Source organism: Mobula hypostoma, chromosome 3 (assembly GCF_963921235.1).
Source record: "Mobula hypostoma chromosome 3, sMobHyp1.1, whole genome shotgun sequence".
Taxonomy (NCBI): Eukaryota; Metazoa; Chordata; class Chondrichthyes; order Myliobatiformes; family Myliobatidae; genus Mobula; species Mobula hypostoma.
Window position 1 is genome coordinate 102677066 of NC_086099.1, and position 18164 is coordinate 102695229.

General features: G+C 41.8%; 1 protein-coding gene and 1 long non-coding RNA gene across 3 annotated transcripts in view; one reads left to right on the forward strand and one right to left on the reverse strand.

Moving 5' to 3' along the window:
• LOC134344175 (uncharacterized) overlaps positions 1 to 18164 on the forward strand; it is a 73365-nt gene that overhangs the window by 27189 nt on the left and 28012 nt on the right. The window lies entirely within an intron of this gene.
• The window catches only part of anxa3a (annexin A3a), a 78798-nt gene continuing 76618 nt past the window's right edge, over positions 15985 to 18164 (reverse strand). For both annotated transcript variants that reach the window (XM_063043535.1, XM_063043534.1), the window contains exon 14: positions 15985 to 17413. In XM_063043535.1, coding sequence (XP_062899605.1) covers positions 17354 to 17413 — 60 coding nt within the window. In that variant the 3' untranslated portion in view covers positions 15985 to 17353. The remainder of the gene's footprint in view (positions 17414 to 18164) is intronic.

Here is an 18164-nt window from a genome sequence, read left to right on the forward strand (position 1 = left end):
GTCATTACAATCTAATACATTTTTCCTTTAGGTATTTTGGGACAATAAATACAAACAAAGAGCTTGCATGCTGTTTTCATGTTGGTACTACAAGGCACTGTGATAAAGAACAACAGTAACTTTTGGTTTAATATTATATAAACAACAGGAATTCGGGTCCTAGCTATGCCTGCCTTTTTGTTGGCTTAGTGGAACAATCTATGTTCCGTGCCTATTCTGGTATCTGTCCCCCACTTTTCCTTCGCTACATCGATGACTGCATTGGTGCTGCTTCCTGCACGCATGCTGAGCTCGTTGACTTCATTAACTTTGCCTCCAACTTTCACCCTGCCCTCAAGTTTACCTGGTCCATTTCCGACACCTCCCTCCCCTTTCTAGATCTTTCTGTCTCTGTCTCTGGAGACAGCTTATCCACTGATGTCTACTATAAGCCTACTGACTCACAGCTATTTGGACTATTCCTTTTCTCACCCTGTCTCTTGCAAAAATGCCATCCCCTTCTCGCAATTCCTCCGTCTCCGCCGCATCTGCTCTCAGGATGAGGGAGATGTCCTCCTTTTTTAAAGAAAGAGGCTTCCCTTCCTCCATTATCAACTCTACTCTTAAACGCATCTCCCCCATTCCACGTACATCTGCTCTCACTCCATCCACCCGCCACCCCACTAGGAATAGGGTTCCCCTGGTCCTCACCTACCACCCCACCAGCCTCCGGGTCCAACATATTATTCTCCGTAACTTCCGCCACCTCCAACGGGATCCCACCACTAAGCACATCTTTCCCTCCCCCCCTCTGCTTTCCACAGGGATCGCTCCCTACGCGACTCCCTTGTCCATTCATCCCCCCCATCCCTCCCCACTGATCTCCCTCCTGGCACTTATCCTTGTAAGCGGAACAAGTGCTACACATGCCCTTACACTTCCTCGCTTACCACCATTCAGGGCCCCAGACAGTCCTTCCAGGTGAGGCGACACTTCACCTGTGAGTCGGCTGGGGTGATATACTGCGTCCGGTCCTCCCGATGTGGCCTTCTATATATTGGCGAGACCCGACACAGACTGGGAGACCGCTTTACTGAACACCTACGCTCTGTCCGCCAGAGAAAGCAGGATCTCCCAGTGGCCACACATTTTAATTCCACATCCCATTCCCATTCTGACATGTCTATCCACGGCCTCCTCTACTGTAAAGATGAAGCCACACTCAGGTTGGATGAACAACACCTTATATTCCGTCTGGGTAGCCTCCAACCTGATGGCATGAACATCGACTTCTCTAACTTCCGCTAATGCCCCACCTCCCCCTCGTACCCCATCTGTTATTTATTTTTATGCACACATTCTTTCTCTCACTCTCCTTTTTCTCCCCCTGTCCCTCTGACTATACCCTTTGCCCATCCTCTGGTTCCCCCCCTCCGCCTTGTCTTTCTCCCTGTACCTCCTGTCCCATGATCCTCTCGTATCCCTTTTGCCAATCACCTGTCCAGCTCTTGGATCCATCCCTCCCCCTCCTGTCTTCTCCTATCATTTTGTATCTCCCCCTCCCCCTCCCACTTTCAAATCTCTTACTCACTCTTCCTTCAGTTAGTCCTGACGAAGGGTCTCGGCCTGAAACGTCGACTGCTCCTCTTCCTAGAGATGCTGCCTGGCCTGCTGCGTTCACCAGCAACTTTGATGAATGTTGCTTAATATTATATAATTTATTTGCAACCATCATACCAATATGTTTCTCCATTTAACTCTTGAGAAGCAAGGGGTTTAATAAGTTATATCTCATAAAATTTGGAAATATTTTGTTTTCCTAACATCACTTCCATAGTATTGCAAAAGACCCATAAAGGTGAAGCCTTTTCATCCTTTCTTTGGAAGCAATTAGAAGGGAAAGCCTAAGGGAAGTGATTTGTGATCAACTGGCCCACTGGTGTCCTATGCCACAAATGTTGCCAATCCTCCGTCGGATGGGGATAATCAGTGGGACAAAGATTACAGAAGTTATACCATTGCACTAAAATAGAAGGCTGCATTTTTTTCAAATTATTCATCTCTATACTCATTGTGCAACCAATTCAATGCATTCTCTTATGGAGCATCAAATCCTCCTTAAACAATGCACTGTGAAGCATTTGAGAGGCTTTGACCAAAAGCCCAGCTGCAGCATCCAGTTGTAACAGGACTCTAGACTGTGGTATTTCTCACAAAAAAATATGTTGTGCCTACACTGAGCTTTAGTGTGTCCTACAGCATGTGCTCCTTCCTGCGCTTTGGAATGTGCCAGTTGGCAAAATTTGTTTTCGGACATTTCCTTACAGTTAGAAACTGAGAGGTTTTGGAAAGGGCAAAGTAGATCTTTCATTGAAAGGATGATCTTACAGCAGCAGTCAACATTTGTCTTAGTAAATTTCTGTAGGAACAGCTCAGTGAGCACAGAATTCTATATTGTGCATCTCCTTGGGGACAAATCTTTGAGAAGGACCACTATATCCTTGTTCAGGCCTTCTTGGCAGATAAACGGCCCACAAAGAGATAGATAAAGGGAAGATGGCACTGGAAAGTGGTGACTCCTTGTGTGCAGCTCCTATGGGAATAATCAAGCATTCCCATTTCGGACTACTACAGCTGAAATCCACAGTCATAGCCACGGGTACTTCAGTAAGCAACATTGTTTTCAGACATTTAAAAAATCTATTTATATTCAAAATCAGTGGACCCTGGACTACAGACTCAGATCTTAGAAAAAGATAATGCAGAAAGCATGCTGGGCTGCAAGTAAGATTAAAACGCAGAGCCTTTAGACCCCCGCTCCCTACTATCTGCTGGCAAATGTACTGTCTGGAAAATAAAATTGAAGACCTCAAAGCAAGATTGCAGTACCAGAGGGACATTGCTTTAAGGAAACATGGCTCACCACCATTTCAGACAGAGTGCTGCAGTCTGAGGACTTCAATATCCACTATGTGTACAGTCTCCTGAAGGTAGAGGAGGGGGTGTGTGCTTGATGATCAACTCAGCGTGCTGCACAGATGATGTGGTTCTGTCTCCGACCCGCTCACCTAACCTGGGAACTTCAAGTGGTCAAATGTCACCAATTTTAGCGGCCGAGTGAGTTTTCTGCCATCATCCTGGTGGTGGTGTATTTTCCAACCCTGGTGAGCAGAACACCAAGATCAGTAGTCATGAAACAGCACACCCTGATGCTTTGTCAGTCATTGTGGGGATTTTAAACCAGGCCAGTTTGAAGAAGTCTCTGACCAATTACGTTAACATATCACCCGTGGAACCAGAGGAGCCAACATACAACACCACCACCAAGAGTGCCATCCCATGCCCACACTTTGGAAAGTCTGACCACCTGGCTGTACTTCTAGTTCCAGCGTACAGGCGGAGACTGAGACTGAGGTGAGTACCAGTGGTGAGGACCACAAAGGTATGGTCAGGGGAGTCAGAGATTAGAGGGCTGGTTTGAACCAGTGTACTGGACAATATTCAGTGATTCAACTTCGAATCTAATGACTATGCCATAGATGTCACCGACTTCATCAAGACCTCTGTGAATGGGTGTATGTCTTTGAGAACATACCAGACATACCCAAATCAAAAGCTGTGGATGAACCAGTTTCACTGTCTATTGAGGACTAATCTGTGGCATTCAAGACGGGTGATGCAGAAATATTTTATTTAGAGATACAGTGAGGAACAGGCTCTTCCAGCCCAACAAACCATGCCACCCAGCAACCCATCTATTGAACACTAGCCTAATCACAGATAATTTCCAATGATGAAATAATGTACGAACTGGACAGCGGAACAGAACCAGAGTACCCAGGGTCACAGAGAATGCATACAAACTCCTTACAGACAGTGCCAGAATGGAACTCCAAACTCCGACACTCCAGGCTGTAATGCCATCACACTAGCAGCTGTTGTTGTTGTTGAGTGGCTCACCGAGCTGGCTTGTTAGCTTGCAGAGGTTTTGTTACAGGCAACATCATCAGTGCAACCAAATGAAAGATTGGTGATCTACATTGTTTGTTTTTTATATGTCCTGTGATTAGTCAGTTTGTGTGTGCGTGGTGGGGGGGGGGGTGGTGTATGCCATTTCTATTGGTTACCAATTATGTAATCCATGATTGGTTCATTAAAATCTGATTAGGAGATAATTGTTGTCCGGGCTGTGTTAGTCGATCGTTGTGTAGGATTAATGTCATCCTCATTGATTGATGCGTATAATCAGGTGTGAATTGGCTCTTGGCTCTGGACCGACGACTTGACACTGAAGTGGGATGTAAACTGAGATCATTTCGACGTGCTTGTTGATAGAATTCTGTGTGGAGAACAAAGCCTCTAGGAATTCTCGGGCTTGTCATTGACGGGCTTGGCCTAGGATACTGACATTGGTCCAGCAGAATTGATGTGCTTCGCTGTCACAATGTATAAATACAGTATAAGGGAAACAGAACACCTACAAGATAACAAGCTGGCTCGGCGAGCACTCAACAACAACGTCCTCAACCCGAGCTACAAATCTTTTCCAATACAGTATCTTAAATACTAACAGCTACTGTGGACAATACAAGACATCCAGGTACAACCTATGGAAGCGAGAAAACAATTTTGTTTGAATTAGATGAAGAATCGGAAGCATGTCAGCTTTGGCAGGGTTTGCAGGTCATTACTTCCTACAAGGCAAAAGCTAACATCAAGAATGGCTCTGATGCTTCACACCCAGATGAGTTCAATGCCTTTTATGCATACTTTGAAAGGGAGAATAAAACTACACATGTGTGAATCCCTGCAGCATTTGCTGACCATAAGACCATAAGATCATAAGACACAGGAGCAGAATTGGGCTAGTTGGCCTGTTGAGTCTGCTCCGCCATTTCATCATGGCTGATCCAATTTTCCTCTCAGCCCCAATCCCTTCTCCCCATATCCCTTCATGCCCTGACCAATCAAGAATCTATCAGCCTCTGCCTTAAATATACATAAAGATTTGGCTTCCATATCTGCCACTGGCAAAGAATTCCACAGATTCACCACTCTCTGACTAAAAAAATTCCTCCTCATCTCTGTTCTAGAAGGACGCCCCTCTATTCTGAGGCTGTGTCCTCTGGTCAAAGACTCTTCCACCATAGGAAACATCCTCTCCATATCCCTCTATCAAGGCCTTTCACCATTCGATAGGTTTCAATGAGACCACCCCTCGTTCTTCTGAATTCTGGTGAATACAGGCCTAGAGTTATCAAACACACTTCATATGACAAGTCATCAATCCTGGAATCATTTCTGTGAACCTCCTTCGAACCCTCTCCAGAGTCAGCACATCCTTTCTAAGATAAGGAGCCCAAAATTACTCACAATACTCCAAGTGAGGCCTCACCAGTGCTTTAGAAAGCCTCAACATTATATCCTTGCTTTTATATTCTAGTCCTCTCAAAATGAATGCTAACATCACATTTGCCTTCCTCTCCACAGACTCAACCTACAAATTAGTCTTTAGGGAATCCTGTACAAGGACTCCCAAGTCCCTTTGCATCTCAGTTCTTTTGTATTTTCCCTCCATTTAGAAAATGGTTTACCCTCTCATTTCTTCTACCAAAGTGCATGACCATACACTTCCTGACACTGTATTCCATCTGCCATTTCTTTGCTCATTCTCCTAATCTAAATCCTCTGTAGTCTCTCAACTTCCTCAAAAACCTGCCCCTCCACCTATCTTCATATTATCTGCAAAATTAGCAATGAAGTCATCAATTCCATCATCCAAATCACTGATATCTAACATAAAAAGCATCATTTCCCAACACAGACTCCTGTGGAACACCACAAGTCACCGGCATCCAACCAGAAAAGGCTCCCTTTATTCACACTCTTTGCCTCCTGCCAATCAGCCATTTCTTTATCCATGATAGAATCTTTCCTGTAATACCATGGGCTCATGTGTGGCACCTGTCAAAAGCCTGCTGAAAATCCAAGTACACAACATTAACCGATTCTCCTTTGTCTATCCTGTTTGTTATTTCTTCAAAGAATTCCAACAGATTTGTCAAGCAGATTTTCCCTTGAGGAAGCTATGTTGACCATGGCCGATTCTGTCATGTGTCTCCATGTACCCTGAGGCTTCATCCTTAATAATCAACTCTAGCATCTTTCCAACCACTGAGGTCAGGCTAACTGGTCTATAGTCTCCTTTCTTCTGCCTCTCTCCCTTCTTGAAGAGTGGAGTGACATTTGCAATTTTCCAGGACTCTGGAACCATTCCAGAATCTAGTGATTCTTGAAAGATCATCACCAATGCCTCCACAATCTTTTCAGCCATCACTTTCAGATTCCTGTGGTGTACACCATCTGGTCCAGGTGACTTACCTACCTTCAGACCTTTCAGTTTCCCAAGAACTTTCTTTCTAGTTATGGTAACTTCATGCCCCCTGACTCCTGGAACTTCTACCATTCTGCTAGTGTCTTCCTCAGTAAAGACTGATGGAAAATACTTATTCAGTTTGTTTGCCATTTCATTGTCCCCCAGTACTACCTCTCCAGCATTGTTTTCCTGCAGTCCAATATCCACTCTTACCTCTCTTTTACCCTTTATGTATCTGAAAAAACTGTTGGAATCCTCTATAATATTATTGGCTAGCTTACTTCCATCTTTACCTTCTTAATGATTTCTATAGTTGTCTTCTGTTGGCTTTTAAAAGCTTCGCAATTCTCTAACTTCCCACTAATTTTTGCTCTATTATATGCCATCTCTTTGGCTTTTATGTTGGCTTTGATTTCACTTGTTAGCCATGGTTGTGTCATCATTCCTTCAGAATACTTCTTCCTCTTTGGGATGGAAATATCCTGTGCCTTCCAAATTGCTTCCAGAAATTCCAGCCATTGCTGCTGTACTGTCATCTCTGCCAGTGTTCTTTTCCAATCAATTCTGGCCAAATCCTCTCTCATGCCTCTGTAATTCCCTTTACTCCATTGTCATAATGATACACTTAACTTTAGTTTCTCCTTCTCAAATTTCAGGGTGAATTTGATCATATTATGATCACTTGTCCCTAAGGGTTCTTTTATCTTAAACTTTGTAATCAATTCTGGTTCATTGCACAACATCCAATCCAGAATAGTTGATCCCCTAGTGGGCTCAACCACGAGCTGCTCTAAAAAGCCACCTCATAGGCATTCTCGAAATTCCCTCCCTTGGACTCCAGCACCAACTTGATTTTCCCAATCTACCTGCATTTAAAATGGCCCATTACTATTGTAACGTTGCCCTTTTGGCATGCATTTTCTATCTCCTGTTGTAATTTGTAGACCACATCCTTACTACTGTTTGAGGGTTTGTATACAACTCCTATCCAGGTCATTTTACCCTTGCAGTTCCTTAGCTCTCTCCACACTGACTCCACACCTTCCGACCCTATGTCACCTCTTTCTAATGATTTGATTTCATTTTTTACCAGCGGAGCAATGCTGCCCCATCTGCCTTCCTGCCTGTCTTTTTGATACAATGTGTATCCTTGGACATTAAGAGCTCATCTGTAATCTTCTTTCAGCCATGCTTTAGTGATGCCTACAGCATCATACCTGGCAATCTGCAAATGTGCTGCAAGTTCATCTATTTTTTTCCATATACTGCATGCATTCAAATTTAACACCTTCAGCCTTGTATTCACCCTTTTCAATTTTGTCCTCCTTTTATATTGCAACTCATCCTGTTGACTGCAATTTTGCCCTGTCAACAGCCTCTCCTCACTACGCATTGCCTCTGTTTGTAAACCAGCTACCTCATCTTCAGCATTATTACCCGCCTTTCCTACAATACCTCTTGTATTGAAATATATGGAGTTCAGGACACTAATCACACCATGGTCAACATTTTGATCCCCAACTTTGTCTAAGGTCTTACCAGCATCCACTCTACAAACTCTCCACTAACTGGTCTGGTACTCTGGTTCCCATCCCCCTGCAACTCTAGTTTAAACCTCACTGTGCAGCATTAACAAGACTTCCCAGTAGGATATTAGTCCCCTTCCAGTTCAGGTGCAAACTGTCCCTTCTGTACAGGTCCCGACCTTCCCTGGATGAGAGCTCAAGCATCCAAAACTCTTATGCCCTCCCTCCTACACCAACTCCTTAGCCACGTATTAAATTGTATAATCTTCGTAGTTCTGGCTTCACTACCACCTGACACAGGTAGCAATCCTGAGATCACAACCCTGGAGATCCTGCCCTTTAACTTAGCACCTAACTCCATGAACTCCCATGTCATTGGTACCTACATGGACAACAACTTCTGGCTGTTCAGACTCCCACTTAAGAATGCTGAGGACTCAATCCAAGTTATCCCGGACCCTGACACATGGGAGACAACATATCATTTTGGAATCTCTGTCCTGTGCTTTCTGTCTCAGAAGTTGACATCAGAACATCTTTCAAGAGGGTGAACCCTTGCAAGGCATCAGCCCCTAATTGTCTACCTGGTAGGGCATTGAAAACCCGTCCCGACCAATTGGTAGGAGTGTTGAAGGTCATCTTCAATCTGTCACTGCTGCAGCTGAAGATTCCCAATTTCTTCAAAAGAGTGACAATCATACCAGGGCCCAATTAGAACACGGTGAGCTGACACAATGACTACAGCCCAGTTGCCCTCCCATTTAATGTGATGAAGAGCTTTGAGAGGTTGATTATGGCCAGAATCAACTTCTGCCTAAGCAAGGACCTGGACCTGCTGCAATTTGCTTATCAGCACAATAGGTCTACAGTGGATGCAATCTCACTGGCCCTCCACTTGGCCTTGTATCATCTGGACCTACGTCAATACCTACGTCAGGCTGCTGCTTATTGATTACAGCCCCATGTTCAACACAATCATACCCTTGGTACTAATCAACGAGTTCCCAAATATAGGCCTCTGTACCTCCTTCTGCAAATGGATCCTTGACTTCCTCATCAGGAGACCACAGATGTGGGTCAGAAATAACGTCTCTTTGCTGACAATCAACATCGGTGCTCATCAAGGATGCATGTTTTGTCCACTGTTCTATTATCTACACCCATAACTATGTGGCTAGCACATTTCAAATGCCATCTATAAATTTGTCAATGACACAACTACTGATGGTAGAATTTCAGATGGTGATGTGGAAGTGTAAGTGAGTGAGATAGATCAGCTGGTTGAGTAGTGTCACAACAGCAACATCCTTGCACTCAACGTCAGTAGAACCAACCAATTAGTTGTGGACGTAAGGAAGGGGAAGTCGAGAGATCACACACCAGTCCTCATCAAGGAATCAGTAGTGTAAAGGGTGAGCAGTTTCAAGTCCCTGGTATCAACATCTCTAGAGAACTTTCCTAAACCAAAAATATTGTTGCAATTACAAAGAAGGCACAACAGTGAACATATTTCATTCAGAGTTCATTAGGAGGCAATTTGGTATGTCACCAAAGACTCAAGCAAATTTTGGCAGATGTACCATGGAGAGCATTCTAGCTGGTTGCATCACCTTCTGATATGAAGGGGCCACTAAGCAGGATTGGAAATAGCTGTAGAAAGTTGCAAAATCAGCCAGCTCCACAGCAGGGACTAGATTCTCCATCATCGAGGACATCTTCAAAAGGCAATGCTTCAAAAAGGCTGCATTCATCATTAAAACCCCCTATAACCCAGGGCATGCCCTCTTTTCATTGTGACTATCAAGAAGGAGATAGAGGAGCCTGAAGATACACACTCAACGTTTTAGGAACAGCTCCTTCTCCTCCACCATCAGATTTCTGAATGGACAATGAACCCATGTACACTACCTCACTGTCTTTTATTTTCTCTCATTTTGCACTACTTATTTAGTTATATATATTTATATCTTATTGTAATTTATAGATTTTTTAAATATATTGCACTGTGCTGCTGCCACAAAACAATACATTTCATGACATATTCCAGTAATATGAAACGGGATTCTGATTCTGATCATCTCATTTAACTGCAGCCATCTCGAGGGCAGTACGCAGTGGAAGGAAGAACTGGATCATTCCAGAAAGATCTTTTCACTGTCAGCCAAACAAGATATTAGTGTTTTTGATGAGTATTAGAAATGAGACCGTGGTGGGGCTCATCAGCAAGAACGATGAGTCAGCATACAGGGAGGCGGTGCAGCAGCTAACGGACTGGTGCAGAGCCAACAACCTGTCTCTGAATGTGAACAAAACAAAACAGATGGTTGGTGACTTCAGGAGGACATTGAGCGACCACTCTCCACTGAACATCGACGACTCTTCTGTAGAGATGGTTAAGAGCACCAAATTTCTTGGTGTTCACCTGGCAGAGAATCTCACCTGGTCCCTCAACACCAGCTCCATTGCCAAGAAAGCCCAGCAGTGTCTGTACTTTCTGCGAAGACTGAGAAAAGTCCTTCTCCCACCACTCCCCCATCTTCACCACATCCTACAGAGGTTATTGAGAGCATCCTGAGCAGCTACATCACTGCCTGGTTCGGAAATTGCACCATCTCGGATCGCAAGACCCTGCAGCGGATAGTGAGGTCAGCTGAGAAGATTATCGTGATCTCTCTTCCCGCCATTACAGACATCTACACAACACGCTGCATCCGCAAAGCAAACAGCATTATGACGGACCCCACGCACCCCTCATACAAACTCTTCTTCTTCCTGCCATCTGGCAAAAGGCACCGAAGCATTCGGGCTCTCACGACCAGACTATGTAACAGTTTCTTCCCCCAAGCCATCAGACTCCTCAATACCCAGAGCCCGGACTAACACCAACCTACTGCCCTCTACTGTGCCTATTGTCTTGTTTATTATTTATTGTAATGCCTGAACTGTTTTGTGCACTTTATGCCGTTTTGAGTAGGTCTGTAGTCTAGTGTTGTTTTTGTGTTGTTCTACGCAGTTCAGTGTAGTTTTTGTGTTGTTTCATGTAGCACCATGGTCCTGAAAAATGTTGTCTCATTTTACTGTGTACTGTACCAGCAGTTCCAGTCGAAATGACAATAAAAATAATTTGACTTGACTTGCCAGTACTCACCAACAAATATTTGACAGTCTGCGCAGGGTATCATTCCAAAGGATCCATTGTATTCTTATCTTGCAGGGTCTGACCACTATCTGGTGGACTGCTCTGCAGAAATATTTCTCCAGATGGCTGTACTGCAGCAAGGTCTAACTGAATATAATGTTTCATGCAATGAAGCCCGGTCCATCCTTTGCAAGAATGCAAACAAGTAGAACATTGGTACAGCATGTAGTGACACTTAGTGTTGGTAAGACAAGAACAATATTGGATACCTACCAGCCTGTTTCTGTGAAGAATTTTACGTCAGGAGAGATGGAGTTCAACCGTTCTGATCCGCAGATGAAGTACAACATGGTTCAGAAGGCTGCCACAGCTCAAGAACAGGGTATGGGTCCATCTGCACCACATGTAGCAGCATCAATAGCACCTTGGACTGATAACCAAATTCTTGTCAGCCATGATTGACTGTTACACATCCTAACCTTTATTCGCCTCGGCTATCCATTTCAGCCATTTCTTGTCATGAGCTCCAGCTGCTGCAAACTAGGTTCCCTGGACCTTCAGGTAGTTGGGTCTGTTGTCAAATAACATGGTCTTACTGCCAATCAGTCTGTTCACAGAGGCTATCAGTCTGTGGACCAGTGGAGTTTGGGGAGAATCAGGGAATCCAAGCAGAAGATGATTATGTCATCCATGTACAGAGAATCTTTTAGCTGAGTGACTCACTTCCTGGCATTGTCACCCCTCCTATTGCTGCATCCTTCTTGATAGGCTTAACTAAATGTTCCATAAGCTACACAAACAAGACAGAGGAGAGTGGGCAGCTTTGATGGGAAAGTTTACCATTTCCTGCTTGGTAATTTGGATAGTGCTACTGATATTTAGAGGCCAAGTTTATCATGTATGTGTGTGACATTCTGCTAAAGGCCTCTCCTAGTCTAAACTGACCAGGCATGAGTCCACTTATTGTCTCATACATAAGCAATGGGGTCCATTCAATTCATTCCAGCACAATGCTGTCAGAAATTTTCCTGCTGGATACAACACAGAATCATTGCAGGATGTGTTTGCAAATATCCCGAGCATTACATATGTAAGCAGATAGATGCTGTGTGTGACACACTGATATCAAAGTGAAGTCTTTTTAATGTGCATCCCAATGATCATTTCCGTGGATTGTGTTTCTTGCATTTTTTTTTAACTATCATACGTAAGAGGTACAATTTTGGTTGGTACGTATATAGTGAAATATGCAGATACATAAATAGATAATGTCTGACTCTGCGCAAAGTCAGATGTGTTGGTCCCACACAGAAGTGCCTAGTCGAATTTTATGATGGTCACAATTTTATCTGGAGATTTTTGCTCACATGACTCATTCCAGTAAAGCCTATTTTTCATTGCACATTCTGAGAAAAGAAATGGTACAGGAACCTCTTTCTAAGTAACATTATTTCAAATGTAAACATGACCAAAAGGATTTACAATGGAAACATAAAAACAAGTGAAGAATTTATGGGGTGTGTTTTATTTACACGGTCTTGGTGTACGTTGTCACATCATGTATGCCCTCGCATTTGTTCATTTATGTTCTTTTTCATTTCATATTTTACTTACTTGATTGAATTATAGGAAGTAAGATTTCTTGGTGACAGAATCAGTGGAAAATATATTAAGAGGAGATGTTTAACAACGAAGTCTGCTAATTTATTACTGTTCAGTTTACATTCTCACTCAAAGATTAAGTCATCCTCAAGTGCAGCCTGACAGGAGATATGCCAGCTTTATGTACCTGTTATAACCTGTTACTCAAATAACAAAATCTTGATTTTATCAGAAGAATAACATTTTCAGTGTTTATTATATTATAAACTTCGAACACATGAAGATGGGAAAATTATGGTGAAATACAGGAATGGGGAAGAGGGGATTGGTGGAGTGTGCCGTTTACAATACTGTGCCTAGCTCATAGGCAGCCAAAAGTTGTTTCATCATCAGTGTTTCCCCAAAGTAGAGGTGCCAGCGTTGGAGAAAACCTAAGGTATTCACTCCATGTGACTCCTCACATTTGGTTATGTAGCTTGTTGTAATACAGTTATTTCTGCTTCAACTTCTACTCCGAAAAGTTGAAAATGCAAAATATCTAGGCGACTGAGGAATCAGCGCATGCTGTGAGCTGCTGCCTTTTGATGGCTATCCTCTGTCAGATGGAGAAAGATCTCAAAGAATGGAACAATTAAACACAGAGTCCTGGCCAATGTTCATGTCTCTACTGATCCCAGGAAAATTTGTTCATTATCACACTGCTACTTGTTGGAGTTTGAAGTGCATGAATGGGATATGTTTCCTGCTTTACAAGAATGACTGTAAATGTGATGTACTGAAGCAAAAATGTATATCTTGCTTTTCTTTTATTTACATAGTCTTACTTTGTGCAGGAATGTCAAAAAGCAAATCATTGTTTACAGATGAACATCACCAGGTAAACTCTAAATTGGCCTTTCATCACAATAAACACTCAGTGGCAACTTTAATAGGTACAAGAGATACTAATAAAGTGGCCATGGAGTGTATTTCTGTACGTTTGTGGTCTTCTGCTGCTGTAGCCCATCCATTTCTAGGTTTGACGTGTCATGCATTCAAAAATGCTCTCCGCAGACCACTGCTGTAATACGTGCTTTTTTGAGTTATTGTCACCTTCCTGTCAGTTTTAAAGAGTCTATCTATTCTCATCTGAGTCCCTCATTTACAAGGTGTTTTTTACCCATAGAACTGCTGATAATAAAGCAGCATTGATGTAGACAGGAGAATGTGCACTGCTCTCCCTCCTGATGTAACAGCTAGTTCTTTTGGTTGCTGACACTAGGCTCTCTGTCTTCTTCCTGTATTCTGACTCATGGTTATTTGAGATATGGCCCACCTCAGTGGTATCATTTGCAAATTTGTTGATGGAGTTAGAAGAGAGTCTGGCTATGTAGTCGTGAGTGTATAAGGAATAGAGAAAAGGGCTGAGGATGCAGCCTTGTGGGTCACTTGTGTTGAGAATAATCGTGGCAGGAGTGTTGCAGCATACCCTTACTGACTGGTCTGTTGGTCAGGCAATCAGAGATTCAGCTGCAAAGGGAGTTGCTGTGTCTGAGGTCTAGGAATTTGGAGATGAAGATCCTCGGAATTATAGAATTGAAGATGGAGATGTATTCATACAATAGTCTAACACAGTCGTCTCTACCGTCTGGATGCTCCAGGGATGAGTATATGGCCAGGGAGATAGCATCCACCTATTTCTGTAGCAAGCGAATTGCAGTGGATAGAGGTTGTTTGGGAGGCTGGAGGTGATGGGTACCACGACCAGCCTCCTGAAGCACCTCACGGTGGTGGTTGTCAGAGCCACTGGTCAGTAGTTACTTAGGTACATTACCTTGTTTTTGTTGGGTACCAGGATAATAGTGGTCTTCTTAAAGGAGATGGAGGCCTCACATTGAAGTCGGGAGAGTTTAAAAATGTCTGCTAATACCCCAGCCAACCAATCTATGCATGATCTTAGAACACAGTCAGGGACATCATCCAGGCCAGGTGCTTTCTGCAGGTTCACTCTTTGCAATACTGATCTTATGTCCGACTTTTAAAATGAAAGCTAACACATTTCAATAAGCACCCCACCACTTAGAGGCATAGAGACTTACAGTATTAGCCTATGCTGATGAAAGATCCCAGACAGACCCATTTGCCCACACTTGATGGATATCCCCCTCAATCTTTCCTATTCATGTACCTGCCCGAGTGCTTTTTAATTGTTAATATACCTGCCTCAACAACTTCTTCTGTCTACTGATTCCATCTACTGCCCACCTTCTGAATGAAAAGCTTGCCCCACAAGCTCCTGTTGAATCTCTCCCTTCTCACCTTAAACCTATGTTGTTTAGTCATTGATTCTCCAAATGATTGAGCACCAATTCCGTAACTGCCCTAACTCCTACCAAACCCAATATCATGTGTAAAGGGCTTATTGCTCTTCAGTACCCCAACAATGTCAACAGAGACCAACCCAAAATCTATTCAGAAGTATGGTGCAGCCTGCTGTGCGCTAACTACAATTTCCCAAAGCATACTGCTTCTTCACAGCTTTATCTAATTGCATTTAGAGATTGATTTCCAGGTCAAAGATTATTGCTTAGCACACAAAAATATTTTTGACTCTTCACCTGATTCTTTTAAGATACTGACAATTAAATGTTGTAGATCTGAAAAGCAGGAGTGATTAAATAATCGTATTCCAGCCTCACCCCTCCACCTTCCACTGTCAGGTATCTCTATTTGTTCTTTCATTCACCTCTTCCCTTAATCAAGTCTTAAATCAAATTTCTAAACGTGTAAAAATTCTGATGAAAGATTGTGACATGATAAGTTTTAATTTTGTTGACTGCCTTTCACAAATATTGCATAATTAATCAGTAATAACTGAGACTCCGCTCCTGGTGAGTGGGAGAGGAGGTTAAATCCCAAAAGAATCTCCTTGCTTTCTCAACCCTGGTTGACCAGGCGGCAGTATTCCCTACTCCTTGGAGGCATGATTCATCTGGTGCCTCAAAGTGCTGGAGATATACTCACTGCGTACGCCAAGTGCTCAGAATTCTCCAAATCTTCTGGCAGTAAAGAGGAAAATATTTTATTTACCAGGATTGTCATTTTGACATTCCTTTTTGATGATTATCAGTTCAGAGTTGATACATACAGAATTTTATAAGCCTTAGCTTTCCTCAATTTAACTCTTGAATATGTTTGTGTATTGGAATAAGTATTAATAATCTGCAACAAAATGGTATATACCCGATTTGTAATTGTTCTTAGACAGATAAATGTTGCCTTCTGCAGAAACTGAATCATTCTAATTAAAGATGGTGACAATAATTCACTATTAATTATTCAATAATTCACATCATTTCATTTGAAATGCAGTTGTATATTTATGGTCCTTTATTAAGATAAGTCAGAGCTATTACAAAGCATTGTCAAAAATGCAGTTAAATAATGCTGAAGCAAGCACAACACTTTAAAAGTACTGCAATGTAAATACTTTATAATGAAACATTTAGTCTGAATAAGCAAATTGTTTACAACTCAAAAATGGTCTAATTATTACGACTTTATTTATTGTTTTCAAAATGAAAGTTCTCAAGTTTTGTACCTAAACTGGTCACAACCATTAGTGAATAATTCATCGTAAATAATTCATTAATTGGCCATGACTGAGCAATTAATTGTCTGGAGAGCCACTAAGAAGGATATATTCTGCATGAAGCAAGACATACTTCTCAGTTCCTGTTTTGCTTTTAAATCAATCAATGGCAAAAGCTTTTAAATGATGTGGCACAGATCAATTAAGTTTTCAAAAATAAATGATAGGAAAACAAATGTGACTGACAGTTCATGTTGTATACATAACACAACTGAACACGTCATAAGCTATTTATGAAGTGCTGTAGGCAGTTCATAGAAAAACAATTCCTGGAATGTACATATATTAAAAGAAACACAGAGGACATTGCTGCATATGATGAAAGTTTATACAAACAGTGTACGTAGAAGATTAAATATTGTTTGTGATTGCTTAAAGCAGTAAATCTGTTTAAAACTGGACAAAATAATAATTTAACTTCTAGTTTATTAATGATAATAATGATGGGGTTCTCATACAGGAAGGTCAATTTTTTTCAGGTTCACTGACTTTTATTATCAGTTGGCATCATTTTGAAAACCTATTATCTCTGATTGATTACTGGGAGACTTGTGCAGATACAGAGAGTGGATATGATATGGGGTTCTTCAATAATAATGTGTAACCTTGACTGGTGTGTGTACTAAATGAAAAATTTGGTTATGTAAGTAATCCTAACTAAGAAATCAGTAGTATGGTAAGATTATGGAGAAGAAATTTAAATCAAACAATTCATTGATTGAATATCTAATAGAATAACAATCAATCTATAGAGAAAAACTGGTAAATATGACACTAATTCTAAAAGCCTGGACACTTGATCTAAAATCAGAGCTGGAAATAGACACAAACCAGGTGCAGGTGCTTTAATTTGTTGAGTGCTTACAGAGTTAGAACCAGAAATAATATTCTTTTGCTTTCTGAGTTTAACACCCTCCACTGGAGGCAAGACCCAATCTGTTAATTATTGTACATTTAAAACTGAGTAATTAAGTTGCAAAACAGTAGCTTACTAGTAGTAATTTAGATAGCTATTTCACCCTAATTCACTAATATTGCTGATCTAGTTTTGCATTAAAATCCAAGTATATCATTGGTTTGTTCAGCTGTACAAAAACTGTTTAATTTCCTTTTTCACAGATGTTAAGCAAGGTAGTCCTATAATCCCCTGAAGTTTCATCCTAAAATCATAAATAAATAAATAGTAAAATGTCATATATAAATTTAATCACAGCTGAAGATTTCAAAATACGCAATGCACATCAACAATTATAATAAAAGGAAAACATTACAGAATAAATCTTTCCATTACTGCAGTTGGTCTTTCAGAAGAACACATTGCCCTCCTCTGTAATAATTCCATCTTTCATTAGGATATTGCCTCTATGAATGGTGGGAAGAACTTCAATACTGGAGTAAAAATATGGAAAGCAAGTTTGGCTTGAGGAGGGAATGAAATTAGCAGAATGTGACCAAAGGAGGAGAAAGGAAGATCGGGACTTAGAAGGGGAGTTGTGTTGGTGTGACCTACCTATTGCCCATTACACCACGGGCATTAGAAGGGCAGTAGTTAGCAGAGATGGAAGAATGGACGAGGGTATTGTGAAGAGAAAGATCACTTCAGGATACTGAAATAAGAGTGGAAACTTGTTGGAGATTGTAGAAGTTGTGAAGGATGATCTGTTGGATGTAGAGTTTGACAGTTTAAAAATGAGGACCAGGAATAGTATCCTGGAGGAACAAAGGTAACATCAGATTATCTGAAACTGCATTACTTGCAGTCAAGCAGTTCTGTCAAATTTGGTAGAAAGGAAACTGTAAAAGAACCATGGCATCTCAGAGGTGCTTCTCCAAAAAGTCTCAAAAGAGCAACTACGTCAGAAGTGGAGGATCTAGGAAAATGAAATGAAGCCCTTACAGGAGGTAGGGTGA